The sequence below is a fragment of the Palaemon carinicauda genome, chromosome 15 (genome assembly GCF_036898095.1).
Source record: "Palaemon carinicauda isolate YSFRI2023 chromosome 15, ASM3689809v2, whole genome shotgun sequence".
Classification (NCBI taxonomy): domain Eukaryota; kingdom Metazoa; phylum Arthropoda; class Malacostraca; order Decapoda; family Palaemonidae; genus Palaemon; species Palaemon carinicauda.
Genome location: NC_090739.1, coordinates 69,661,579 through 69,689,242, shown reverse-complemented (window position 1 = coordinate 69,689,242; position 27,664 = coordinate 69,661,579). Strand labels below are relative to the sequence as shown.

General features: G+C 41.8%; 1 protein-coding gene across 4 annotated transcripts in view; it reads right to left on the bottom strand.

The window, feature by feature from the left end:
• The window catches only part of LOC137654657 (fatty-acid amide hydrolase 2-like), a 176,885-nt gene that overhangs the window by 91,277 nt on the left and 57,944 nt on the right, over positions 1 to 27,664 (bottom strand). For 2 of the 4 annotated variants that reach the window (XM_068388493.1, XM_068388491.1), the window contains 3 exons: positions 14,303 to 14,484; positions 8,552 to 8,682; positions 6,805 to 6,893 (listed from right to left, as the gene is read on the bottom strand). In XM_068388493.1, the coding sequence (XP_068244594.1) occupies positions 6,805 to 6,893; positions 8,552 to 8,682; positions 14,303 to 14,476 (394 nt within the window). In that variant the 5' untranslated portion in view covers positions 14,477 to 14,484. Of the gene's footprint in view, positions 1 to 6,804; positions 6,894 to 8,551; positions 8,683 to 14,302; positions 14,485 to 18,498; positions 18,679 to 27,664 lie in introns of those variants that run through there. The other 2 variants (XM_068388495.1, XM_068388494.1) reach the window with 2 other exon arrangements.

Genomic DNA, 27,664 nt, shown 5'->3' with positions numbered 1-27,664 from the left:
AAGGCATCTTGCCAGTGCCTTGGGGTCCGGTACCGGGGAGCAGTACAGAGGGAGCTTGAAATTCAAGGCTGTCGTGAACAGATCCATCGTCGGGGAATCCCAAAAAGTCAGGATTTTGTTGGCTACTAGACGATCCAAAAACCACTCGGTACTCACTATCTGAGTTGCTCTGCTCAGACTGTCGGCGAGCACATTCCTCTTGCCCGGAATGAAGAGAGCAGATAGTTGAATCGAGTGGACTTCGGTCCATCTCAGTATCTCTACAGTACTGCAAGATGGGATAGCTGTTGTGAAAAGGTACCTCCCTGCTTGTTGATGTAAGCCACTACTGTGGTGTTGTCGCTCATCACCACCACGGAGTGACCCGCCAGGTATTGTTGGAACTGTTGAAGTGCCAGGTATACGGCCTTCATCTCTAGCAGATTTATGTGGAGGCACTTTTCTGATTCTGACCATAGGCCTGAGGTCCTGTGGTTCAGAACGTGGGCCCCCCACCCTTTTTTTGAGGCGTCCGAAAACAGCATCAAATCCGGGGGGAGGACGAGAAGATCCACTCCCTTTCGTAGATTTTCCTCTGTCAACCACCACTGGAGGTCCGTCCGTTCCGCAGGGCCCACAGGGACCAGGATGTCCGGGGAATCGTGGCCTTGATTCCACCGGGACTTTAGTCACCATTGCAGGGATCTCATCCTGAGGCGACCGTTTGGAACTAGACGGGCCAGGGAGGAGAGGTGACCGAGGAGACGTAACCACGATTGGGCTGGAAGTTCTTCTCGTCTGAAGAAAGGGTCTGTGACCCTTCTCAGCCTTGTTATCCTGTCATCTGATGGGAAGGCTTTGTGGAGATTGGTGTCCAATGTCATGCCTAGATATATCAGTCGTTGAGATGGAAGCAGAGAAGACTTCTCGAGATTTACCAAGATCCCCAGATCTTGGGAAAGTCCCAGAAGTTTGTCTCGGTGTCGAAGAAGGTTCGACTCCGAGTCTGCCAGGATCAGCCAGTAGTCCAGATAGAGGAGGAGACGGATGCCGATCCTGTGTGCCCATGGAGAAATCAGTGTGAACACCCTGGTGAAAACCTGAGGTGCTGTGGAGAGACCGAAGCACAGCACCTTAAACGGGTACTTTTTGTTGTCTAGGCTGAATCTTAAGTACTTCCTTGAAGACGGATGGACTGGGATCTGGAAGTACGCGTCCTTCAGATCTAGTGTACACATGAAGTCTTGTGGTCTCACTGCAAGTCTGGCCGTGTCCGCTGTCTCCATGCTGAACGGAGTTTGTTTGACCAACTTGTTCAGAGCTGAGAGGTCGATGACTGGTCTCCAGCCTCCAGACGCCTTCTTTACAAGAAAGAGTCGGCTGAAGAAGCCTGGAGAGCCGTCGACGACCTCCTGGAGAGCGTCCTTCTTTAACATGGTCTGAACTTCTGCCCAAAGGGCTTGGCCCCTTGCCGATCCCATGGCAAAGGAGCTCAACGACACTGGATTCACTGTCAGGGGAGGTAGAGATGTTATGAACGGGACGCGATATCCCTGGCTGATTACGGAAACCATCCAGGAATCGGCCCCAAGTTGCTGCCACCTGTTCGCGCAACTTTGAAGGCATCCCCCCACTGGTGGACATACAGGTGGACTGCCAATCCTAGCGTTTGCGGCCTCGGCCGCTCCCTCTAGGATTCTTGCCTCCCCTGGAGGACTTCTTGCCGCCTTTCTTGTCTTTGACAGGAAAGGGCTGTTTGGACACCGTCATCTTCGCTGCTGTTGCCGGCTTCGTCGTCTTGGACGGGCGAGGTTGTTGAGGTGCCAGAGGCTTATAGGGCTTGGATGTAAGAGCCCTATGTAGGAGGGAGTCCTGGTTGGTCTTCCTCCACCTCTCGGCTGCCCGTTCCACATCCTTAGGCTCAAACAGATTCTTTCCTAGAAGGGAGGAATGTTTGATCCTGCTTACCTCGACTGCTGGAACCTTCGTGTGGAACCTCTCTGTCACTGCATCACGGCGTTTCAGGATGGTATTGGCCCACAAGTTCGAAACTTGGTGGGCCAGAAACTCAATGGTGTGAGTGCCAGAGAGTAAGAAGGTTTCCAGGGCCTTCCTGGTGCTCTCCTTGGACAAGTCCTCGGATCGCAACAGGATGCCAAGAGATCCCAGCCAGAGATCTAGCCATGAAGTAGCCTGCATGGCACACTTCGCGACTTTCTCATGGCTTAGGATCTCCATAGCCAAGAAAGACACTTGCCGGCTCAAGAGTCTCTCGAGGGGGACTCCCTTGGTCAGCTCCTCCACAGAGTGGAGGAGTGGAAGAGCTAACGCAGACTCCTCTAAGATCTCAAAGTACCTCCTCTGCTGGACACGAGGAGGTGGGAGAAGTTTGTTGCCGGCCGAAGAACGGCTGGTGGCGGCGAGATCGGAGAGCTGGGCCTCTACCTTGTCCCTGGCACTCTTCACCCCTTGGGACCAGGGCAAAGCCGCACTGGTCTTCGGAGGTTTCTGAATGCCATAGACTTGGTCTAGGACCGTGTCCTTGCCCTCACGAGGAGGCATCTCAGGATCGGGGATCCTATTGAGATTCCTCATCAGAGTTAGGACTTGCCAAAAGGCATGCTCGGATTCCTGTGGCTCACCTCCTGGAGAACTGGCAGCGAAGTCTCCTATCCCCAAAGGCTCTTCTTGGGGGGACACGGGGACGTTCTCCACGGGTCTTGAAGGTTCTGTCCGAATCCTGGAGGACGACTTGGGAATCGTCTTGGAGTCCTTAGGAATACAAGACTCCAACAGCGATGTCCGAGGGCTCTTCTCTGGGTCCGCCCAGGACGGTTCTCCAACACGGGGTGGGGTTTCTCCCATTGGTGCGATGGGAGAACGCCTCACCTCGGTAGCCTCCCCTGAGGATGGGAAATTCTCGTCCACAGGAGAGGGAGAAAACGTCTGGGTGGGAGGAGCCTTCCTCAAGGATGTCTTCGGAGCCAACTTGGCCCTAGGAGAAGTCACCACGGGATCCACTCCTCTCTTCCTCTTCAACGGAGTCGGAGCCGCCATTGATTTGAGCCCCATTTCAGCGAAGGCAGGCTTAAGAGCCTAGACGACAGCTCTGAATAGGGACCCAAACCAATGCTGCTTGCTGACAGTGGCACTGTCGGCGACACCCTCAGAAGGGAAGGGGATCTGGCGATCCTTCGGAGTGGATGCTACAGCTGGAACTGCCTGAAAGGAAAGGGAAGAAGAGGTTGAAGGGTGGATCCTGGACCAATCTGAAACATTCTCTCCCTCCTGCGAGGGCACTGGTCTGCGCTTGCGGGGGGAAGAACGTGAGGAGGATCTGGCTGCTCTCATTCCTGCCTGTTCCTGTGGGAGCCTCTGCTGTTGCTCGCGCTGGGGGTTGCGTAGGCGCTCGCGCGATGGTATCCCGTCCAAATCGAGCTCGGGCGATAAAACGCGCGCGCACGCGTGGGCGGGCGTTGACGGGCTGGCGAGCGACGGCGGGCTGGCGAGCGACGGCGGGCTGGCGAGCGACGGCGGGCTGGCGAGCGACGGCGGGCTGGCGAGCGACGGCGGGATGGCGAGCGACGGCGGGCTGGCGAGCGACGGCGAACAGGCGAGCGACGGCGAACAGGCGAGCGACGGCGAACAGGCGAGCGATGGCGAACAGGCGAGCGATGGCGAACAGGCGAGCGATGGTGCGCAGGCGACCGATGGCGCGTAGGGCGTGTCAGAGAACGACTGCGGTCTGAGGTGTCCGTGCGTGGGCGCGCAGGAGTTCTGGAGGCTGGTGAAAGTCCTCGCTGACGCGTTGCCGAGCGATGTAGCGCAGGCGGTGAAACGCGCGGGCGCTCAGGAGACAGAAGGCGCGCAGAAGGGCGATCTGGCAAAACAGGAGGCGCAGGGCGAGGAGACTGTTCGCGGGCGCGATGGCGCGTGGGGTCTCGGCGAGACCTTGGAGAGCACCCATGCGCAGGGGAAATTCCCTTAACGCGTGGGTGCGCAGAAGGGCGATCAGCGAGCGCAGGAGTCTGTGCGCGGTGGCGCGTAGGCGAACAATGGCGCGCAGGTGATGGCTGGTGCGCAGGCGAGATCTGACAACGCGTCAGCGAACGTTGTTGAGCAGGCAGTCTCCCACCTATGCCCAGATCCGGAGATCGTGGGCGTGTCGGCGAGTGAAGGCGCGCAGGTGTGCGTTGGCGCACAGGTGAGCGCTGGCGAGCAGATGATCGCTGGCGAGCAGATGATCGCTGGCGAGCAGATGATCGCTGGCGAGCAGGGGGTGATTGCTGGCGAGGAGAAGATCGTCGACAAGAAGGAGACGATCGCTGGCGAGCAGGAGATCGTAGGCGCACAGGAGATAGTGGGCGCGCATGGGGCGTAGCATGATGAGGGCGCGCAGGTGAGCGCTGGCGAGCAGAAGTTCGCTGGCGAACAGGTGAGTGCTGGCGAACAGGAGAGCGCTGATGAGCAGGAGCGCGCTGGGGAGCAGGAGAGCGCTGGGGAGCAGGAGAGCGCTGGGGAGCAGGAGAGTGCTGGGGAGCAGGAGAGAGCTGGGGAGCGCTGGGGAGCAGGAGAGCGCTGGCAAGCCGGAGGGCGCTGGCGAGCCGGAGAGCGCTGGCGAGCCGGAGAGCGCTGACGAGCAGGAGAGCGCTGGCGAGCAGAACGTAGGCGAGTCTCTGCAGGAGGTCTTTGGGGCGTTGTCTCTGGAGATACAGCAGGAAAGCGCTTGCGCGCCCTTGAGCGTGAGCGCACAGGAGAACGGTGGAGCACAAGGGAACCCTGGCCCTTAAGGGACTTACCCACATCGTGAGTAAGCCCCTTATGCCCCAAAGGGACCGGTGCCTGTAGGATAACAGGGTGAGAAGGCACCCACACAGCGTCAGCAGCCAGGAACGGAGAAGGCAGGTCCAAAGGTCTGGCAGGAGACGGCGAACGGTCACCAGACAGGTCCAGGGATACAGCAGCAGCAACGGTTGAAGCCTGAAGAGGAGGATCCTCTGCGGGGGACGTCGAAGGCAAAGAACCGAAGAGGCGCCTCCTAACTCCCTCGTGAGGAGAAGGAAGGCCCCTACGGCGAAGAGGCTTACGAGCCTTACAGCGAATATGGCCCCTAGGGGCAGCAGGCAGGCCATCGTCGGCCCTCCAAAGAGGAGTCTCTGTTAGTGAACTCCCCCGAGGGGGAGAAACACTTGCAGGAGAGACCGTTGGACCTAACTTCTCCCCCGAAGGATGTTCAGAGGGAGAAACTAGGGCTTCAGCAGCGTCAGGAACCACAGAGGTTTGACCTGTCTCATCGGAGGCCACTGTCACAACAACGTCGACGATAGACAGAGGGTCAACCTCCGCTACCGCCGGCGATTGTTTGACAGCAGCCCCCAACCGGATAATGTCAAACAGGGCTTCCTTGGAGGGCGAGCCTTTAAGCCCCAAGGAAGCCCAAAGCTGCAATAAATCATCATTAACAACATAAGAAATATCCTTCCCCGGAGTAGGAGGGGGAGCTGCCTCGCTATAGGAGGCAACGCCCTCTCTCGAACCCCGAGGTCGGTCAACAAAAGAATGGCCTACGCTACCACTCGACGGCCTCTCGGATGAGACCGATTGAGCGGGAGCTTCGGAGGAGGTTCGGGCAACGGAAGAAGAGTCCTTGGAAATTTCTTTCTTCAAGGAAACCCTTGAAGGAGAAATATCCTGCTTAGACTTCTTCCGTCGCCGGGAAAACCTCTCCTACTGGGAGGTAAACCACTCCCTACACACTTTATCCTTATCACACCGTTGACCTCTGCAGAACGGACATAAGGTGTGAGGGTCCGTCTCGACCGCCGACATATAAGTCCCACAAGGGCGGTCGGGTAAACCAGGGCACTTCCGCATGATAAGGTAGAGAGGCCAACTTCCTAACACACAAAGCTGAAACGAAAAAGCAAAAAAGATTAAGGCTGTCAATGCGAGGGTGAGAGCAGACACGTCTGACCATCACCCGAGCCAAAAGTGAAGTGAATCAGTTCACCGGTGTGTGAGGGGGGAGAGGTAGCTAACTGGCGAGGGGGTAGTTAACCCTCGTTAAAAATCTAATGGCTCGTCATTTCAGCTACGCCGAAAGTAATACCCTATGTAAATAGCGTGGGTTGTATTTCGGTTACGGAACAAACATAATAAGACAGTCATCTTATCTTCAGACACTAATTCACAATCTGTACTAATTGACATGATGAAAAGAACGTATAGTATTTCATATGAGGGAACAAAATCTACTTTTAACAAAATGAGAAGACATACCTGAATAATTCTTGACAATAAGGCAGAGAGAAAAACCTTATAACCATAACCCAAATTTAAAAGCAAAATGCAAACAAGAAAATTTGTTATGACAAGTCTAAAAGAATTTTGTTAAAGATGGAGATAAAGTTGTAGTCACACCCCATCCTTTCAATGACTCCTCCTACCTTTGAAAACAATGGCCTTTCTTACAAAAGAGAAAACTTTTTTTAAATTGAGGACTAGTTTCATCTAATCTGCATATTCTGGTATGTGATCTACTGGATAATTCAATCAGTGTACCAATTATATGAACGAAAAGCAAACATTCCAGCATACATAATTAACAGCAAAACATTACTAAGGAATCAAGGATTTATGACACAGTGATTGAGAGAACTCACTTTAGACATACTCACTAGGTAGAAGAATCAAAGATTCTTTTACTTTTAGATGATTAAATTAAATTTTATGATATAAATTATACTGTATCATAGTCATTAACAAGATAATATACATTGTATGAAAACGAATTCCTCAATTAAATACAAATCATATGTAACATACCTTTAACGGAAAAACTGTCCTTAATAGTAAAGGGAACACCAAGAAAAGGCTTCCTTAGAGCAAGTTCTTCCTCACTCATATGTCCAGATCTGTTGGAAAGTATATATAAATAAATCTAATGTAGTCATTGAATAGCTGTAAATAAAAACCTTCCTGTATGCAGTTATTGACTACAATGGGTATTATAAATAACCTAACAATGTACATATTTCAATTGCAGGTAGTATATGGGTAAAGTTAACACCTACTCAAAACATTCTACTTGAATGAAAAAACTTAAGCCTAGTAGACTATATTTTCTAAAAAAAAAAAAATAGGAATACTATACAGTATATGGTGTCACTGACAGAAGATTAAATAAAAAGATTTTTCCTCATTAATGCAGTTCCAATGGAAATTTCTTAATGTTATCTTTACTCTACCAGTCTAAGGTAATGAATACTGTAATCGATTTTAAGATATTTGAAAGTATTAGAATATGTTTAAGAAGATTTTCATAAAAAAAAAAACAATTTAAGCATATACACAGTGTAATATATATACACTACTACAGTACAAACAAAGACAGGTATTGGATCAATTGGTATGTAACTGTTCCAGACAGGTATTGGATCAATTGGTATGAAACTGTTCCAACTAACATTCAAGACTGAATTGAAGACAGACATTGAAATACATTTTGCTTGTAATTCAAGGACTGCCTGTAAGAGTATTCAAGATTTGTAACTATATGTGCAACAGAGTTGAGGTAACTTGCTGAGAACATGAAGATTTCAAAAAGATGTGGCTAAAATCTTTGCAGAGTTCTTGAGAGCTGTGGTATTCAAAGGTTAGAAAAGAGATTGGCCCCTCAAAAATTGAGATACTTTGGGTTTGTGATGAGAACAAGAGAGATGCAGTTAGTCAGAAAGGTAGCACAAGATTGGGAAGAATAGGGGTCTAGAAAATTAGATTGATAGAAGGCATAGATCCCATGAAAATTAGGGCAGAAAGTGACTACATAAAAGAATGTGAGGAAACTCATACCCTATGTGACTACAGAAAGGGAAAACTACACTAAGGACCATGATGGCAATGATTTGGTTTCCACGACAAAAAACAGAATTTTAATAAAAGTTTATTTCTATACTAACCTGATGTTCATATAACTTCTCTCTTAAAGCTTTTAAACGATGGAATCTATCCCCCAAAAATTCCCATTTTCTTTTTGTAAAATGCCCTCCCCCCTTCAGTTAAGTGCATCGAGTCATTATGGAGGTTGATGACAACTACAGAATATAGTCCTTGGTATATCATAAATCCATTATCTGTCAATTCTCTCGTTACATTTACCAGTGTCAGGGGCATCTATTTATCCTTACTACCCATGATTCACATTGGGATTATGTTCATGATCATAGGTTATTCAAAATTCTAATTGGGGCTGTCATCTTCTGGAATTGCTATAAATGACAGTAAGAGCAACTTCATGAAAGCATGCCAGCCAAAGGATTGTGTTTTGCTTTACTGTTTTGAGAAATGTTGTTTGCTAACACTTCCTCTTCTTAAGAGTTATTGTTGGCTGATTGATTACTGATTTAACTGTTCGTAACAAAGTAAATTAAAGTTTAGTTGTGAAGAAAATCCAGAGAAAACTAGGCAAGGTAACTAAATTAGATGATGTTGAAATGCCACTCAAGCTAATTTTCAGCTATCTGGGGTTCACAGAAATAGATACCACAATAATGAATACATAAATTAGCAATACCTGAGAAGTTCATCCACAGCCTGGGCATCTTTGATGGCATCATCAAAGCGGTTATCCACCACGCAGTTCAATATTGGATTGATCTCATTAATTCGAGCAATAAAAGATCTGACCACTTCTTCACTTGTCAACTGGAAAGAAAATGTTACAAATAAGTCACAATGTAGCTATAACAAATTGATTTAATAATAGAAGGAGGAGAATTCATAGTAGTAAAACTCAGAACTTTACACAGTGTCTGCATGACTATTCTATACTGTACCTACAACTTGCTAATACTTTATCATTATACTACAGTGAACCCTCGCTACTTCGCGGTTCGACAATCGCGGATTCACCACTCCGCGGGTTTTTTCCATAACCCATATATATATACATATCGCGGATTTTCCAGAAAATTCGAAAATACCGCGAAATCTGAAGACAACCAAATACGATATTTTGTTACCTGTAATTCCATTAATACTGTAATTAGTAATATCTGCTCTTACTGATTGTTCATTGCATTACATATGATATATAATTCAGCACAGAAAGAAATAAAACACGAAAAGAGAATGTGATCATACGATAATACTGTACAGTACTGTACAGTATACAGTACAGTACGTAGTAAAATTAAATCGAACATGAAACGCAAATCAGATGCAGTCATACCATATTAGAATGGTGTAAGGCTGCTGATGGCTACTACTGTACAGTACTACAAATGTAATGGATGTGCTTCTTTTCCATGAATCTTTTGTATGTATACGTACGTAGTACTGCATCCAATAATATTCTTTGTTGCAAAAATCACATTTCGAATAAGCGTACGAGAGAGAGAGATAGAGAGAGAGAGAGAGACACACACATCCTACAGTACAACAAAAGCGTAAAATAGCGTACGTAAAGCTGTATTATTATTACAGTACTGTATTGTTATTATTATTATTATTATTGTTGTTGTTAATAAAATTATTATTGTTATTATTATTATCATTATTATTATTATTATTATTACTGTATTACTGTACTGTACTGTATTATCATACGATAATTCAGTACTGTATACAGTACGTAGTAAAATTAAATCGAACATGAAACGCAAATCAGATGCAGTCATACAATATTAGAATGGTGTAAGGCTGCTGTTGACTACTACTGTACGTACAGTACTACAAATGTAATGGATGTGCTTCTTTTCCATGAATCTTTTGTATGTATACGTACGTAGTACAGTACTGCATCCAATAATATTCTTTGTTGCAAAAATCACATTTCGAATAAGCGTACGAGAGAGAGAGAGAGAGAGAGAGAGACACACACACACACACATCCTACAAAAGAATAAAACACTGTAGCATACGTAAAGCTATTAAATATTGTTATTATTATTGTTGTTGTTGTTAATAAAATTATGATTGTTATTATTATTATCATTATTATTATTATTATTACAGTACTGTACTGTATTATTATCATTATTTATTATTATTATTATTAATACGTACGTTCGGTATGCGCGGGGCATCTTGTATGAGTTGGTAACCTACGCATCATATACTGTAAGACGGGTTGTGATTGGTTCAAGCGCTGATAGATGACGAATCAGAACTCAAGTTTTGTTATCTAGCCTGTGATTGGTGTTTTGCCATCATCTCCAACCCGCAGCATCTAGGTTCTCGCGGGCCCGGATCGTCCACTCTCTGTTCCCGCGTATCGCTGAGTAGACGTTCTTAAGTTTGTGAATCTGTGCTGTGTGCGACCTTTTTAAGTTGAACTTTTTGTCAAATCCTACTGTAATGGCTCCCAAGCGTTCTGCTTCTCTTAAGGCTGGTAGTGAGCCTAAACGCCACCGAAGGATGATGACGATAGCTGAGAAGGTTACGCTTCTCGATATGTTAAAAGATGGTAGAAGTTACGCGTCCACTGGGCGCCATTTTGGCATCAACGAATCTACTGTTCGCTATATCAAGAAGGACGAGGCGAACATTAGAAAGACGGCTGCAATCACCTTTAGCAGATCAGCGAAGCGAGTCGTTACAACGCGTAATAAAACGATCGTACGCATGGAAGGTGCTTTAGCTGTGTGGATTGCCGACTGCCGGAAGAAGAACATAGCCTTGGATACGAACACCATCCAAACAAAGGCTTTGAGCTTATATGAGAATTTTGCTGCAAAGGAACCTAAAGACGACGACGGCAACCATGCTGAAGATGATGATGATGCAGATGATCCTCAACCAGGGACATCCACTGATTCCCAGCCTCAGAAACGTTTTTCCGCCAGCAAAGGATGGTTCGCGAAGTTTCAGAAACGCTTCGCCCTGAAAAGCGTTTCCCTGCATGGGGAGGCTGGTTCGGCTGACACTGCCGCTGCTGAAACTTACGTGAACCAGACGTTCAAGAATATTATCGCCGAAGGTGGATACAAGCCGGAACAAGTCTTTAATATGGATGAGACCGGCTTGTTTTGGAAGAGAATGCCATCGCAAACTTTCCTGTTCAAAGAGGAAGCCAAAGCCTCTGGCTTTAAAGCATTCAAGGATCGCGTTACCCTCATGATGTGTGGCAATGCTGCTGGATTTTTGCTAAAGCCGGGGCTTATTTATAAGTCGAAAAATCCTCACGCTTTGAAAAATAAAAATAAGAATCTCCTTCCCGTGTACTGGATGCATAATCAAAAAGCATGGATTACGAAGATGCTGACCTCCAACTGGTTCCATCAGTGTTTTATCCCGCAAGTCAGCAAATATCTCTTAGAGAAGGGCTTGCCATTCAAGATCCTTCTCCTTATGGATAACGCTGGTGGACACGCAACTGACCTGTCGCATGAGGGCATTCAGGTTGAGTTCCTGCCACCCAACACCACGTCATTAATTCAACCGATGGACCAGGGGGTTATCAGGGCGTTCAAGGCCCTCTACACGAAGAACACCTTGGCGGACCTCGTTGCGTGTGTGGATGCTGCCCAAGATGATGAGGATGAAGATTTTAACTTGAAGGCGTACTGGCGGCAGTACACCATAGCCACGTGCCTGCAGAATATTCAGAAGGCACTTCAAGAGATGAAACCTGCAACTGTGAATGCGAGCTGGAAGAAGTTGTGGCCCCAGATTGTTTACGACGACGAGGGATTTACACCTGCTGAAATCCAACCCTCTGCAGTACGCAAATCTGTGCAGTTGGCTGCCATAATTGGAGGTGACGGGTTTGGCGACATGACGACTGAAGACGTCGACGAGTTGTTGGACTGCCATTCCCAGCCACTAACTGACACAGACCTCGAAGACCTGACGAAATCGGCAAGCGAAGAAGAGAGTGAAACCCAGGAAGAGACCCAAGAAAATGTCGAAGAAACGGGCTTAACATTAGAACGGCTTGCCAAGGCCTGCAACCATGCGAAGGAGTTGAAAGAAATGTTGCAAGAGTGGGACGAGGATATGGTTCGCTCGATGCAATTCTGCAACAAGATCGATGAAGACATGACTCCCTACAAAATGCTCTTGGATCGAAAAAAGAAGCAGCGGCAACAACTTCCGATCACAATGTTCTTCCAGCCTCGCAAAAAAGAGCCAGTTCCTCCTGCTAGTACGCCTTCGGAAGAAATTGAAGAAGTTTCCCAGGAAGAAGTTGAAGAGGTGTCCCAGGAAAAGACACCTCCGTCTGAAGAGACGTAAAATACTACCTGGCTGCACAGTAGAACACATCATCAGCTTCATCATCATCATTTCTACTGTGCAGCAAATTCATCGCCATCATCATTCAAGTTTTTCTTCAACTTCTTTCGTGGTGAGTACAGTAACAATCTTTATTTTTTACTTTAATATTCTTACATTCTAAAACTGTATTTGTGCCTGTTTTATAGTTTAGTACTGTACGTACTGTATGCATTAAGTTAAAGGGAAGGTTTTAAAAGTCTACATATTGTAACCTATCATATTTTTTTTGTTTAAAATTTACATTTACGTACGTAAAACAATCTCTCTCTCTCTCTCTCTCTCTCTCTCTCTCTTCTCTCTCTCTCTCTCTCTCTCTCTCTCTCTCTCTCTCTCTCTCTCTCTCTCTCTCTCTCTCTCTCTCGTAAATTGATTTTTTATGTTTAAAATTTACATTTACTGCACGTACGTAAAACAATCTCTCTCTCTCTCTCTCTCTCTCTCTCTCTCTCTCTCTCTCTCTCTCTCGTAAATTGTTTTCCTGCTTTGCTACGTACAATACTGTATGTGCTGTACAGTACTGTATGATTTTATATAGATACGGTAAATTATATTTGTAAGGTAACATATTTTGTAAATGCTTTTACTGTAAATACTGTACTGTATCATTATTTATCACTATCATCATGCGCGTTAAATGCCTTGTTTGTTCTGAGCGTGGTTGTTTACTGAGCGTACAGTACTTTATGACGCCGTCGTTTCAGGCGGCGTCATAAAGAAAAACATTTCATTTGGAAGTCCTAAGAAAAATACGTAAACTAAAACATTGGTAATAAAAAAATCAACATACAGTACTGTATAATCAATATAATCGATGCAAAAACTAACCTATACATATATGTGTACACTAAATGAGTTTGTTTCTTCATTATGATCAGAGATGAACGTAAACAAAACATTGGTTGCCATTTTTTATCGTGCTATTTAGGTGTTTAGGAAACGCATGATATAAAATCGCCTTTAATATTTGTGCCTGTTTTAGTTTAGGGTGCTGTAGTACATGCATTAAGTGTTCTGTACATTAAAGGGTGGTTTGTTAACAGTACTACGTACAAGGGAAGGTTTTAAAAGTCCGAATATACATGTTAAATAAATAGGTAAATATGATGTCACTACTTCGCGGAATTTCACCTATCGCGGCCGCGTCTGGAACCTATCTACCGCGATAAACGAGGGTTCACTGTAATTCATAAAAAAGGGAGACACAAAAGACCTGAAAATTATCACCCAATAAGTTTACTCCCAGTAATATATTAAATATTTACAAAGACCATATTAGACTGAATAGCAAGACAGAAAGACTTTAATCGACTAAGGCTTTAGAAGTGGGTATTCAACAACTGACCACATTCATGTAATTAACCAGCTAATGGAAAAATCAACAGAGTATGACACCATTATGTATGGTATTTATTGACTGAGAAAGCTTTTGATTCTGTCAAAACTTCAGCAGTAATGAAAGCACTTCAAAGACGAGGAACAGATGAAGCTTATGTTAGAACATTTGAAGATATCTATACAGGAAGTACAGCAATCATAAAACTACATAAAAGTAATGAGAAAATTCTGATTGCGAAAGGAGTAGGACACGAAGACCTCATCTCTCCTAAAGTTCTGTTTAATGACTCTTGAGAGGAACTGAAAAAGATGATAGAAAATTTGAACAGGAAAAGCAAAAATGTAGGAATGAAAATTATTATGGGTAAAACTAAGATAGTGGCTAATGGATATTCAGAGACAACAAATAAACATTATGGACGAACCTCTAGAGATTGTTAATGAATGTACATACTTAAGACAGACATTAGGACATGAGACTGAAATTAAAAGAAGGATAAGGATGGAATGGAGAGCTTTTGGTAAACCAAATGAAAAGTAAAATGCACTTTCTCTAAAAAGAAAAGTATTTAATCAGATGGTCCTACCAGTATTAATATTGGTAATAGCTGATGATGATTATGATGATGACACTGTACATATATCTACAGTATACACACATACAAAGGCTAAAATTTATAAGTTCATATATAAATTTAATGTATGTACTAACTTTTCTGGTCCTAATCTTCACAGCAAGGGTTGAGGCTGAATCTAGAAGAATCAGATTAGTGATTGGAGGCAGTGGAGTGTGTGGATTTCCTCGATATACAATCCAAAAGACCAATCTTGATATAATCTCCATTGATATCCGCACCGTTCTCAAAAACAAGTCCAACCACTTCATTCTGTTCACTGAAATGTCCAATATAAAAATTATAGTTTATAGCACTTATATTTTCTTAAAAATAAATATGCATCGACATATTTTTTCATTTAAAAATAACATGCAAATGTCCATCACTGTAAGCTTAGCAATATATCTATTTCAAGCAGTTCAAGTTAATAGTCATTTGAAAATATCCTAGAATTATCATAATTTAAACATAATTATCTTAATTGTACTACTAATACCTCCATCCATCAAAAATACACTTATATGTTAACACAGATATACAGATGTGTATGCAGCTTTCAAAATAATTAACATGGAGTTACATATATTGTAATTGTAAATGCTCAGGTCCCATGAACTAAGAGCAATGACATATCAAATTTGGCAGGCCATTATTCATTACCAATTTTGAATATTTAACACAAATATTGGAGATATAAATTGCTTCTTGAACAATGCACTTTACAGTATATCTATTTCTAGGATATTTTCCAGGACATTTTAGAAAACTTCATAATACTGTAATTACCATTACAATATTCATTAACATTACCATTATTTTCATGTGTTCTTACTGTTATTGTCATTATCACAAACATTCAAATTAAATACTCATGGGGGTTTGTGTGATTAATTAACCATGATGAATGGACAGTAACAAGCAGTTCACCTGCTTCACTTTGGATATGTTCTTTTTTAATGCAAAATTCACAGACATATTTTCTACCTCCATAATACACATTAAGGCATTACAAAATAACAGCATCGAATCATTAAAAACTACATCACTTTACTATTGCACAATATCATATTATAATACAAATTTCATTACATTTAGGAAAAATAATTATCCATGTAGATACTCAATTACAGTTGAATCCACTTTTCTTCAATGTTATCCTGGGAGGTGCAGTTAGAATCCAGTTTTCTAGGCAACATGTCAAGGGGAGGGAAATAATGAGAAGGACAGGGTGACAATGATTTATGGAATTTGCGCCATACGGACTGGTGCAGAGGAAAATCTTTAAAACCAATAACACTCACTGATGAGAGGGTGCTATGAATAATATTTTTCAAACTGATATTAATCACTTTAATATTTACCTCAGGTTTACATGCTGGTGGTTTGAATAGCTTTAGCTTTCCACCTAGAGAAAACAAAAAAGTCTCCATCCTAATATGGTAGCTTCGGAATTACTGACATCAGAGAAACTGTCTGTTCCTTCACTCATATTGTTCTCAGTCACTTACAAAGGTGTTTTCAGAAAAAAACAATTCATAAAATTGCTGAAAGAGGGGTAAGACTGAAACATATGAAACTTAGACAAGAAGAATATTTACAGCAGACCCCGAATAAACTTTTATCTCTTGAGAGCCAAATATCAAAGACCAATGTTGGTTTCATTTCAACTCTAACCAGGACAGAAGCATCTATCATAAAAAGACTTTACCATTGGGTCTAATCCTGAGGCATTGTGAATTAGATACAGTACTCAAAATTATTGGTGAAAACACTTGAAAGCATGAAAGTCCCGTTTTGGTGACAAAACTAATACACACAACCACATTATAAATTCATAAATTGGCTACCATGGTGGAGATGGGATTTTTTTGGTTTTAAGTACAAAACCTGAATTTGACTGGTACTTTACAGTATATGTACACTTGAGATACAATCAACAATCATCTTCCTGAAAGCTACTTTACAAAAAAGTGTAACTGAACTAACTGTTGGACTTTTTGCAATGACATAAAAATCATAATACTGATGTATGAAAAACAAATTACGAGCAAGAGTGAGTGCAGGAGGAAAAATAACAAATTTAAAAAGTAATTTGTATTTTTCCAAGCTATGCAAACTTGAGTCCTTTAAATATGGATATGCTTTCACTGTTAGCTGGAATGGCCATTGAAATCAATAAAGAGGTAGTTAACGACATGCAGTAAGCGAAAGCGAGAAGCTCCACTCCGCCGCTACACCAGTAAGAAGTTCAGCACATTTGAACTTTTGGCTCAAGAATGAGAGGAGTGTTGAGGTGGGAAGTTTAACTCCAGGAGCGTGACTCGGCCCCATTAAAACCATGTTATTTTGAGGTTACTTCATACCCTATCTACTTTTTCGTTTCTTGACCAATTTCTTCCATTTGAAAAGCACTTAAGAGGCAATTTTATATGCAAAAAAATGAAAGAGGAGATTTTGATATTCAAATTTCTTTTATAGGAATTACTTTATAAATGTATAGAAAACACTTTCATTAAGATTATTATTCAAATAGAAGTTTTCCCATTTTCAAAAAATGGATTTTCTTGATAGTAGACAAAAAACTTCCCTATCTTTTCATGTTTGGATGACAAAAATTAGTCAATATAAAAATTAGATGCTGTTTTCTCAAGAAAAAAAATAAATTAAAGTTTTGATAAAATAGGCTTCAAAGTTTTTTTGTAGAAATTCATCAAATATAATCAGCATTTGTAAGTATATGTACTGTACAGGCTTTTAAAAGTACACTGGATATCATATGAACCTAATTGTCATAATTCAGGCTTACTTACTAAGCAAAGGAGAGTCCCTTCCCTCAAATACACAAAAAAATGTGCACACAGGAGCAAGAATTGGCTTGAGTAATATACGTGTATTTTTCTGGGCAAATTTTACACTCCTGGCCTATTATTTATCGTCTATGACATCTTATGCATGTTTCAGCATAATTATAACATAAAACATTGTAAATATTTACACGTATGTGCAGTAAACGTTTATTTACTACTGCCTTATTGAATATAAGAAAACTGATAATCTAGTCCTCAGGAAATTATAGAAAATACTGAAATTACTGTATATAGGATACTAAAATAAATAGCTTTCCCTGGAAATTTTAAAGAAAAAAGTAAATACATACTCCGTTCAGAGAATGGTTGCCTAAGGGAAAGGGCGCACTTGCGCAAATTTACAAAGAGGACTTTTTAGCAATAAAACAAATTATTTTCTTTAAAATAAAAACCTATTCCAAACGTGAAATATAGCAGACTTCTAGTAAAAAATTCTCGCCTGTGATCACCACCTGTCGTTGTTAACTACAGTACCTTGTTAATGATTTCAATAGTTGCTCTAGTTCGCATAGAAAATATATCCCTATTTAAAAGACGAAAAGTTTGTATACAGTACATGTAGGAACAAATGAGTCCTTAATGAGGTTAGTTACAGCTAGGTCTTCCTTAGCAGGCTCATTATAATTGAACCTTTAGCTACAATAACTAGGTAATACATATACCATTCACACCATAAAAAAATAATTTTGAATATAAAGAAAAGAACATATAGCAAAATCTTATTGCTTTAATGAAGCAAAACTGGTGTAAAGAAAAAATACCCCATCACCACTGCACAGAATGATGACATTCAAGAGGATAAATAAGAATAGAGTGAAAGGGTATCAATGCAACCAAAATTAACAAAATCAATACTACATACCTCCGATAAAGCTGTACCTATGCTGATATTGTATATCCAATGGATATCATAAATTACAAAAGCAGGAGACAATGAACAATAATAGAAGCTTTTAAATATTTACTGTAACGTTAATTAACTGTTCAATATTACATCTGATTTTTAAGGACCATTTCATGATACAAACTGGACTGAACTAATATTTATTTGTTTCTAATAACAGTAAACAATGTAGACTATTCCTTATTCAAAAGAGTTAATACCATCAGTGAATTCTTTAGAATTTACTGTAATTAACAGTCTCATGGAAATTCATATAAACCTGACCATGAAGAGATTCTTTCGAACATCAGTAATATAAAGAAATTACAGTATTACAAAACTATGTTGTCCCAACTTATTTTTGTTCCAGATTACGAAATTCATCTACAAATATACAGTAAGTTAGGTCATACACCTGAGTCTGAAAATTAGACTTAACGGAATGGTTAAATTATATTAAAATGTAAGAAGCTTTTCCCAAATCTATGATATCCATGAAATGAAAGTCTAAACCTATTTAAAAAAAGTCTCTATGAGATACCTTTCAGTTAGCAGGATTAGCACAATGAAGTTACAGTCTAATACACAAGTACATATAAAGCACAACATTGGCTACCTTCTTTCTGTAGTGCTAAAGTTCATAGCTCTACTCTGATTAGCAACACCTAATCATCTATGAAATCATGGAGTTATCTCTAGATACTGCATCTAGAGTATGGGCTTAATTGGTCAACAAAATAATCAAACTGTGTGTTCTTGATATATAATCTCCTTGAATGGATTCAATTCATACAAAACAATGATTTAACAAAGAGTACCACTGCCAAGAATATTGTTAGTGGCTGTTGCTGTATCACATAGAAATAAAGCTACAATTAACAGAAAACAGAGAGCTTTAACATGTAAAAAACCAAAATCAAAACTTACAATTGATTCTAAGGGAGTAGAAAGACTCATCATAAGCTTTAATCTTATCTTATCTTTGTTATGGTGTAAACAAAGTCACGGTACTTTATTAGGTATAATCTTTGATAATTTAACCATTTCTATGAATCCAGCAATAAAATTGTAATTACAAGATTTTTATAATCTTTGAAAATTTTCAGTAGAAATAACCGTATAAAGATGAAGAACAATGCAATATCACTTCATGTAAAAATTTAAAAAAATTTTAAAACAATTTATATTTTTCTAAGCTATACAAAACTGGATCATTTATAAAGATTTACTCCTAAATTGTTTTACTATGACCAGAAAGAATTCTTTGGATGCTTGTAATATTGTATGGTTACCAGCTGTTCATCAACCATGCTGTGAGTGAGTGCACCACACTCTTATCATTGTCAAAACTTGAAAGGTGGATGAGGCATGACTTAAAATAAATGACTCGGGTTTGTATAGATGGGAAAAATATAAATTGTAATAAAAATTTGTATTTTTGTGCATGAAGTGATATTGCAGTCTGACAGGCATTGTCTTGCCCTAACCCAAATAGATTATTGATGATATCCCAGCTACGCTCATATGACAGGCAGGGTCTTGATATCGGCCTCAAGGTAAGGCTGTAGTCATTGACTCAACAAGGTTGAAATTTGGTTAGACCAAAAATAAACTCACTCCTTCAATGCAAACATCCACATATGGCAAGAATAACCAATGACCTGACAAAAAGTTACCGGGTTCAGTAGTTGTTCTGTAAGGGTTGTGGTGGCGGATGTGGTAACGTCTCTGACTAGTGAACGCCAGACAGGAGTTCAAGTCCCGCCGAAACTCGTAAGTTTCTTTGGTCGCTGCAACCTTACCATCCTTGTGAGCTAAGGATGGGGGGTTTGGAGGAGCCTGTAGGTCTATTTGCTGAGCCATCAGCAGCCACAGCCTGGCCCTCCTAGGTCCTAGCTTGGGTGGAGAGCGGGCTTGGGCACTAATCACATGTATATATGGTCAGTCTCCAGGGCATTGTCCTGCTCGATAGGCCAATGTCATGGTCCCTAGCCTCTGCCATTCATGAGCAGCCTTTAAACCTTTAAAGGGCAAGTCCTAAACTATCTGTTACACAGCCACTATTGAACCCAAAGAGAAAGTATCAATTGATATTTGGTTACAGTATTTAAGGTAATGAGCTGTAAAGGAGGTCTGTCTCTTCCAGACTGGAACTAAGGATTTGGCCTACTCGATGGTTTTCGTGGAACGCTAAGGCTGCAGCAATACCACGTACATCATGAGCTCTAGGAGGAACCCCAAGCGCTGCTTCTCCAGAGAATTTATATGTTTCCAGAATAACTTTCTGCAACCAAAAGGAGACACTGTTCTTTGTTCTTCTTTTTGCTGCAACTTATACTCAGGAAAAGTTATGAATTTTAGGACAAAATGGAGTAGTTCTCTTAAGATAATGTCAAACTGCTCTTAAAGGACAAAGTAACAGACTGTCCAGAACATCAGTATCTCTTTGATAGGTGAGATGGAAGGGAAGTCAAATATGTTATCTAAAATTGAAAGGTTCTTGGTTTTTACCACAAACTCAAGGACAAAGGTAAAAGACAGATCTCTCCACCCCCTGAAGTGTCATATCAGATAAGATAAGCCATGTAACTCGTTCACTCTTTTAGTGGAAGTTAAGGTAAAGAAGTACCATCTTCAAGGTGAGACCTCTGTCTGATGCTTGATGGAGGGGTTCGCAAGGTGGCATCTTGAGAGACCTTAGAACCTTAATCTCACTTCAAGATTGGGATTTGAGTTCCCAAGGAGGGCAAGTCTTCTCAAAACTCTAAATAATTGCTGAATATTCCCACAGAGGAGAGATTGATTCCCTTCAATCTGAAAACCTGGCTCAAGGTGGAATGATAGTCTTTCACCACTGTGACTAAGAGAAACTTCTCGTTTGGTAAGAATACTAGAAAGTCTGCAATTTGGGGATAGTTGCTTTGAGAGGAGCAAAACTCATTCTGCAACACCAATCACAGAAAAGGGATCACTTTGCTTGATAAGATTGCTGTGGAGGACTTATGAAGATATCCCAAAAGTTGTTTTGCAGTTGATCTCATAAAGCCTCTCTTTTGGAGGAGGTGCTGGATAACCTCCAGCAGTGGACAGTTTCATGGAACTTTTTCATGTGTGGCTGTTGTAGGAGATTTAACCACACAGGAAGCTCTCTTGGAATGTCAACAAAAAGATCCAGAAAGTCTCGGTCCTATGTCCTTGGTGCTATCAGTGTTAACATTTCTTACTCATTTCTTTTGTTCTGTACCTGATGATTCAAGCCGACTGGGAGAAAAGCATAAAAGTCTATCCCATCCCACTGGTGTTGGAATGCATCTTCCATTGCTGCAGCTGGATCTGGGACTATAGCAATACACCGGAAGTTTGTTGTCAAGATGAGTAGCAAACATTTCCAATGTTGGGGAACCCGACAAAGTCAAAACTCTCTACGTCAGGTGAGGAAGCAAAGACTACTCTGAACCAACTATCGCCCCCAGTCCTCTTTCCCGGAATAAAGCAGGCGGTAAGATGAACAGTTTATCTGTGCCCAGTGATGAATCTCCATTGCAAGTTGGCATAACAGGTGGGATACCAAGCCTCCCTGTTTGTTGATGTAGGTCACTACAGTTGAGTTGTTGCTCATCAACAAAATTGAGTAGCCCTTGAACGTCCCTGAAAAGTAGAGCAATAATAGGTATGCTGCTTCCCTTTCTAGATATCTGATATGCAAATTCTTGTCTTATCGTGACCATATCCCTGAAATTTGCTCTTCCTGTAGGTGAGCTCCCCAGCCTTGGTGAGAAGCATGTGAAGAGAAAAAACTCTGGAGGGGGAACTTGAAGCAAAATTCCGGCTAGCAAGTTCTCCTCTCTCAACCACCACCAGAGGTCTGTTCTCACTTCTCATGGGATCTTCAATAGAGCTGCAGGAGAGTCTGAAAACTGTGACACTGATGATTTACTGTCCACTGCAGTGAGCGAAGGTGCATCTTCTTGAAGGGAACTATTTTCTCTAGGGAGCTGAGATGGCTTAAGAGCTTCTGCTAAGAGTGAGCTGGAGGAGCTTCCTATTTAAGAAAGGGAGCTGCCACTTTGTCTGATTCTTAGTACTGTACTGAGTCTGAAGATGGATATGCTTTGGCTCGGCCCAAGTCTGAATCCATGCCTAGATAATGAAGGCAATCCTGAGGTATGAAACTGGACTTCTCTAGAGTCAGCTGGATACCCCAAATCTCAGTAAAAATTGTAAAGAAGATCTGTGTGGAGTAAAAGTATTGCCATTGAATCCTCTAGAACCCAGTCATCTTAATACCTCAAAAGTCTGATACCCATGGCATGAGTAAAAGGTGAGACCAGGGAAAACAGACAAGTAAAAACTTAAGAGACTGAGGGCAGATGGCACCTTGAAGTGGTAGATCTTGTCTCAGAAACGGATCTCAGGTACTTTCTGGGACTAAGGTGGATGGGGACCTGAAAGTAGTTCTTCCCGACAGCCTGATGAACTATGCTCGGGGTCTAAATCTTGAACTTGTTTGGAGCACAAACTGGTTTAAGGGGGAAAGGTCTATGACATGTCTCCATCCCCTTGTCAGCTTCTCTACCAGGAAAAGAATGCTGAAATACCCTGAGGACCTGTCTTAAATCTACTCTATGACACCCTTCACAAGCATGTGAGACACTTCCTTCTCCAATAGGAGGTCTTCTCTTGATCCTCTCGAATAAAATGAGGGGAATATTAGAGTCATGGTCAGGGGAGGGTTACAGTCCATGAATAGGATGTGATAACCTGAATGGTGGACCTCCACTGTCCAGCTATCGGCCCTGAAGAACTACCACCTTTGTAGGCGTCCCTCTACAAATGGTGACTCCGGGGATTTTCCCTCCTTAACAGGAGCCATGAGGACCTCTGCTCTTCCACCCAGAGAAATGTCTCCTGTCGTGAAAGGAATGGTTCTGGTCCTGCTTGTGTGCTGGTTGGTTCTGGTAACAGGCAGCACTGTTGTACTTCTTTTAAAGGAGAAGGTTTCTGTGAAGTTTCAGGTGTTGTAAACCTAGAAGCTGTAGCTCTCCTTGAAAAGCTGTGGCTGGCTTCCTCACACTTCTCTATTTCAACAAATACTTTGGTGGGAGGGAAAAGTGTAGGGTAGTCAGTCACATTTGAATTTCTGAGGAAAAGGGTATCTTTTGGAGTTAATTGCTTAGTTCATCTGACTAGAACTGCATCCCTTCTTTAGAGAACACAGTTCCCCAAAATATAAACTGTCTGGTGAAGTAAAAATTCCAAAGCCTTCTCTCCTGACCGCACGAATTTCTCATATTTTCTGAAATGGCAAAAAATGACCCAGCTCCTGACCAGTGATCTAGCCAGGAGCAGGCCTGAAAACCAGATATAGTGGCTACCACCACATTATGGATCTCTAATGCTAGAAAAATAGAAGGGAGGTTTGAGAGCTTGTCACTCGGAACTACTGGAGTGAGAATAGCTACTTCTGGATCAGTAGGCAGAAGGCTGGGATGGGCTGCTGAGTCAATGTAGACTTTTCTCTGTCTTGACAGAGCAGGAGGAGGCAGTTTAGAAGATCTGCCAGATCTTAAAAGAATTCTCGGCTGCAGATACCGGTTTGTTAAAAAGATCAAGGGTGTCTATTGCCTGAGTTGCCACACACACACACACACATGTCAAACCTGTAGCAAGTATTCTAGGATTCCAGAAATAGTCTGTCAATCATAATTCGCCACCCAATCACTTGGGCACAAGGTGGGTCACCAAGACCGTAAAGACGGACGCCTTCATGAAACATGCAGCTTCCGTACTGGAAGTTGGGACTTCCAACGAGGTTATCCGAGCATTGTCAGTAGTTCAGGAGACACATCTATGATGACAGAATTCAATGGAGACTGCAAGGTTTCTGTTTAGAAACTACAGGGGTAAGTTCCCATTTAGAGATAGGCTTGAAATTTTTCGCTTTTTTAGGGACACCTTTGCGATCCAATCTTGAGTGCGAGCGATGAGCTGAAAAACCTGAAGCAAAACGTGGAGAGCAATGATGTTTACTTGTCAAGGAGTCTCTAAAGAAATATGTCTGGGGAACAGACAGCTTGGACTCTTAAGCTGGATCTCTGTGAAGAAAAAGTTCTGTCAGGCATGTTCTATTGGGAATGTCTATGTCTAGGAGCAGAGTAATAGGGAGGAGAGTCTGATCGTTTCTTATGAGAAATTATTGCTATCATCATTCGCAAACTAGGAATCTTCTGAGTCTGATCCAGGAAGAACTTCTTAACATTGACTAAGACCCCTAACCAACCCAACTCGAGTAACCAAACTTGTTAAACTCGGATCCTCTCAAATGAATGACAAAAATGGCCAATCATCCAGGTACATAAGAACTCATAGTTTCTGTAACCTTAACCATTTTGAGATGGGGTCCATCACTCTGGTGAATATCTGTGGGGCCATCCTAAGTATAAAACATGGGCACTTGAACTGATAAACCTTTAATTCGTTGACAAAGCTAAGCTATTTCCTTAAATTTAGATGACTCGGAATTTGAAAATATGCATCTAAGAGGTCTAAAGAGAACTTTGTAAGCTCTGTGAGCTTGTTTAGTGCTAAGACATTTACAATTGGTCTCCAATCTCCTGAGCTTTAGAAGACTAGAAAGAACCTGTTGTAGAATCCTGCTGTATCTATACAGGATGTCGTCACTGCGCACGCCGCCTTATCTCAGCGCGTTATGATGTCATCATGCAAACCAACCTTGCTGCGCATGAAGAAAATTTTTCTTGTGCAAGACAAGCTTACAACTCAAATTCTTCATGCACAAGACAGACTTAAAACAGAGCATATGCTAATTTAATATATAAGAACTTCTCTCTACAAAGCATCAAGGTTGAGACGTCCTCCCTAAAAAGTCTTGTTGGAGGCATAAATTATGGCCCCATGGTCATGATTGATGAGCATAGAATGATCATCTGCTCAGAGGAGTCCCCTTCATGTATCTGGAATGGTGAAGATAGGACAGAATCCTTTTACCCTATGCCTGCAATGGTACTCCAGTCTGCTAAGAGTCAACCTAAGAGGTGTAGACGATGCCTGTGGCAGAGACAAAGCAGTTTGTTTATTTAATTTGCTTTAGATTGCCCTACCTGATGTAAGATATGGGCTTTTGCATTGGCAGCCAGTAAAAAAAAATCAAAGCAGAGGCTTTTCAGTCAGTAAGTCGTTTGCTTATAATGTGCCAAATCTGGGAAAAGTACATCATTCAGCTGAACATGTTGAACTGGAAAGAAGTTTACCAAGGCCTACCTCCGCTTCCTTATCTCGCCTTACTGTGCTTACAGCTGGAGAAGTGAAGAATGTTTGAACTGATTTAGGCACTCCTTAAAACCTTGGTTGCTGGATTAATGATAACCCAACAGGGAAAACAGCTGTGAGCGCTAGCGCCTACCCAATAGAAGTAAATCCTCTCAGACCTCTATGCCAGTTTTAGAGATGCCTAAAGCTACAAGGACTAGGAACCTCATCTTTCATCAAGGAAATATGACAGTCTTCCCTGGAGAAACCTGTCACTGAGGAAAAATCGCGAGACAGCATTCAGTCGCAAACACAGATTCTTGAATTCCTTTACGGCCTAAAACTCTAAAAATAACTGGAGAGACGATAAACCTATTTAACATGCAAGTTTCAGCTTTGGAGAATTCTTTAGAGCCAACAGGTCCCCAAAGTTATCACCTCTGTTCCTGTCTGAGCTGAGAAATTTATTTGCTTCCTCTATGGCCTTTCAGAGCCCATTACCAGAGATTTTGGCTAACTTAGTGCTGTCCGCCCAAACAGAGGACGTATTGGTATTCTCCATTTTTTCAGGTACAGAAATAATGAACATGGAAATAGCAGCTATATCTGCAATCCACACCTGTTTATGGCTCGATCTTTGGTCTAGAGCAATGTCCCACTATGCGACTACGGAAGATTTAAAGATTGTAATGCCCTACGAAGATTGAAGATTTGTCAGGAGCAGGGTGAAAAGCCCAAAAATTCCTTTTACTTCGGACTGTTCCTCTATGGGGCCACTGTGTCCTGAAAAGATGTAAAACAATCTTGGCCAGATGCTTGGAACAACTACTCCCTGGATAGGCATTAAGTAAGAGAAATTTGGATTTGGTGAATTCCCATCTGTTCTTCAGACAGAAGTAGAGTCAGTAATAGCTAAGATTGCTGGACAAGAACAAGCTACTTCAGGAAGAAGAAGGATGGCGGGTGGTAGGCCTGCCACTCAGCATCCATAGAGAGACTTGTATAAGACGCAGAATCATCCTGAAGTTCAAACTACTCAGACCAAGGGGTTGAGTTCCTCTCTCCCTGAAGGCAAAAACCAAAGATTCAATAGCTTCTACTAGTGTAGGAGCATGCATAGACATGCCACAAGTAGGGAATTATTATTAATTATCTAATATTTAATATTCATCATCATCATCACCATGATGATGATGATGATGATGATTATTATTATTATTATTATTATTATTACTAGCTAAGCTACAACCCTAGTTGGAAAAGCAGGATGCTATAAACCCAAGGGGTCCAACAAGGAAAAATACCCCAGTGAGGAAAGAAAATAAGGAAATCAATAAACAATATAAGAAGTAATGAACAATTAAAAAAAAACATTTTAAAAACATTAAAACAGATATTTCAAATATAACTATAAAAAGGCTTAAGTCAGCCTGGTCAGCATAAAAACATTTGCTACAAGTTAGAAATTTGGAGGTTCACTGATTCAACTACCCGATTAAGAAGATCATTCCACAACTTGGTCACAGCTGGAATAAAACTTTTAGAGTACTGTGTAGTATTGAGCCTCATGATGGAGAAGGCCTGACTATTAGAACTGACTGCATGTCTAGTATTACGAACAGGATGGAACTGTCCGGGAAGATCTGAATGTAAAGGATGGTCAGAATTATAAAAAATCTTATGCAACATGCATAATGAACTAATTGAATGACAGTGCCAGAGATTAATATCTACATCAGGAATAAGAAATTTAATAGACTGTATGTTCCTGTCTAGCAAATTAAGATGAGAATCAGCCACTGAAGACCAGACAGGAGAACAATAATAAAAACAAGGTAGAATGAAAGAATTAAAACACTTCTTCAGAATAAATTGATCACCAAAGATTTTAAAAGACTTTCTCAATAAGCCAATTTTTTGTGCAATTGAAGAAGACACAGGCCTAGTGTGCTTCTCAAAAGTAAATTTGCTGTCAAGAATACCTAAAATTTTAAGTGTCATACAGAGTTAATTAAATATTATCAATGCTGAGATCCGGATGTTTAGGAGCCACTGTCCTTGACCTACTTACAACAATACTTCGAGTTTTATTAGGATTCAACTTCATACCCCATAATTTGCACCACAAACTAATTTGAGCTAGATCTCTATTAAGGGATTCAGCAACGCCAGATCTACAGTCAGAAGATGGAATTGATGCAAGGAGAGTAGCATCATCTGCATATGCAACAAGCTTGTTTTCTAGGCCAAACCACATGTCATGTGTAAATAGTATGAAAAGTAATGGGCCAAGAACATTACCCTGAGGAACACCAGATATCACATTCCTATACTCACTATGGTGCCAATCAACAGCAACTCTTTGCAATCTATTAATTAGAAATTTAATAATGATGCTAAGAAACGACCCACCCACCCACTCTCAACTGTTTGAATTT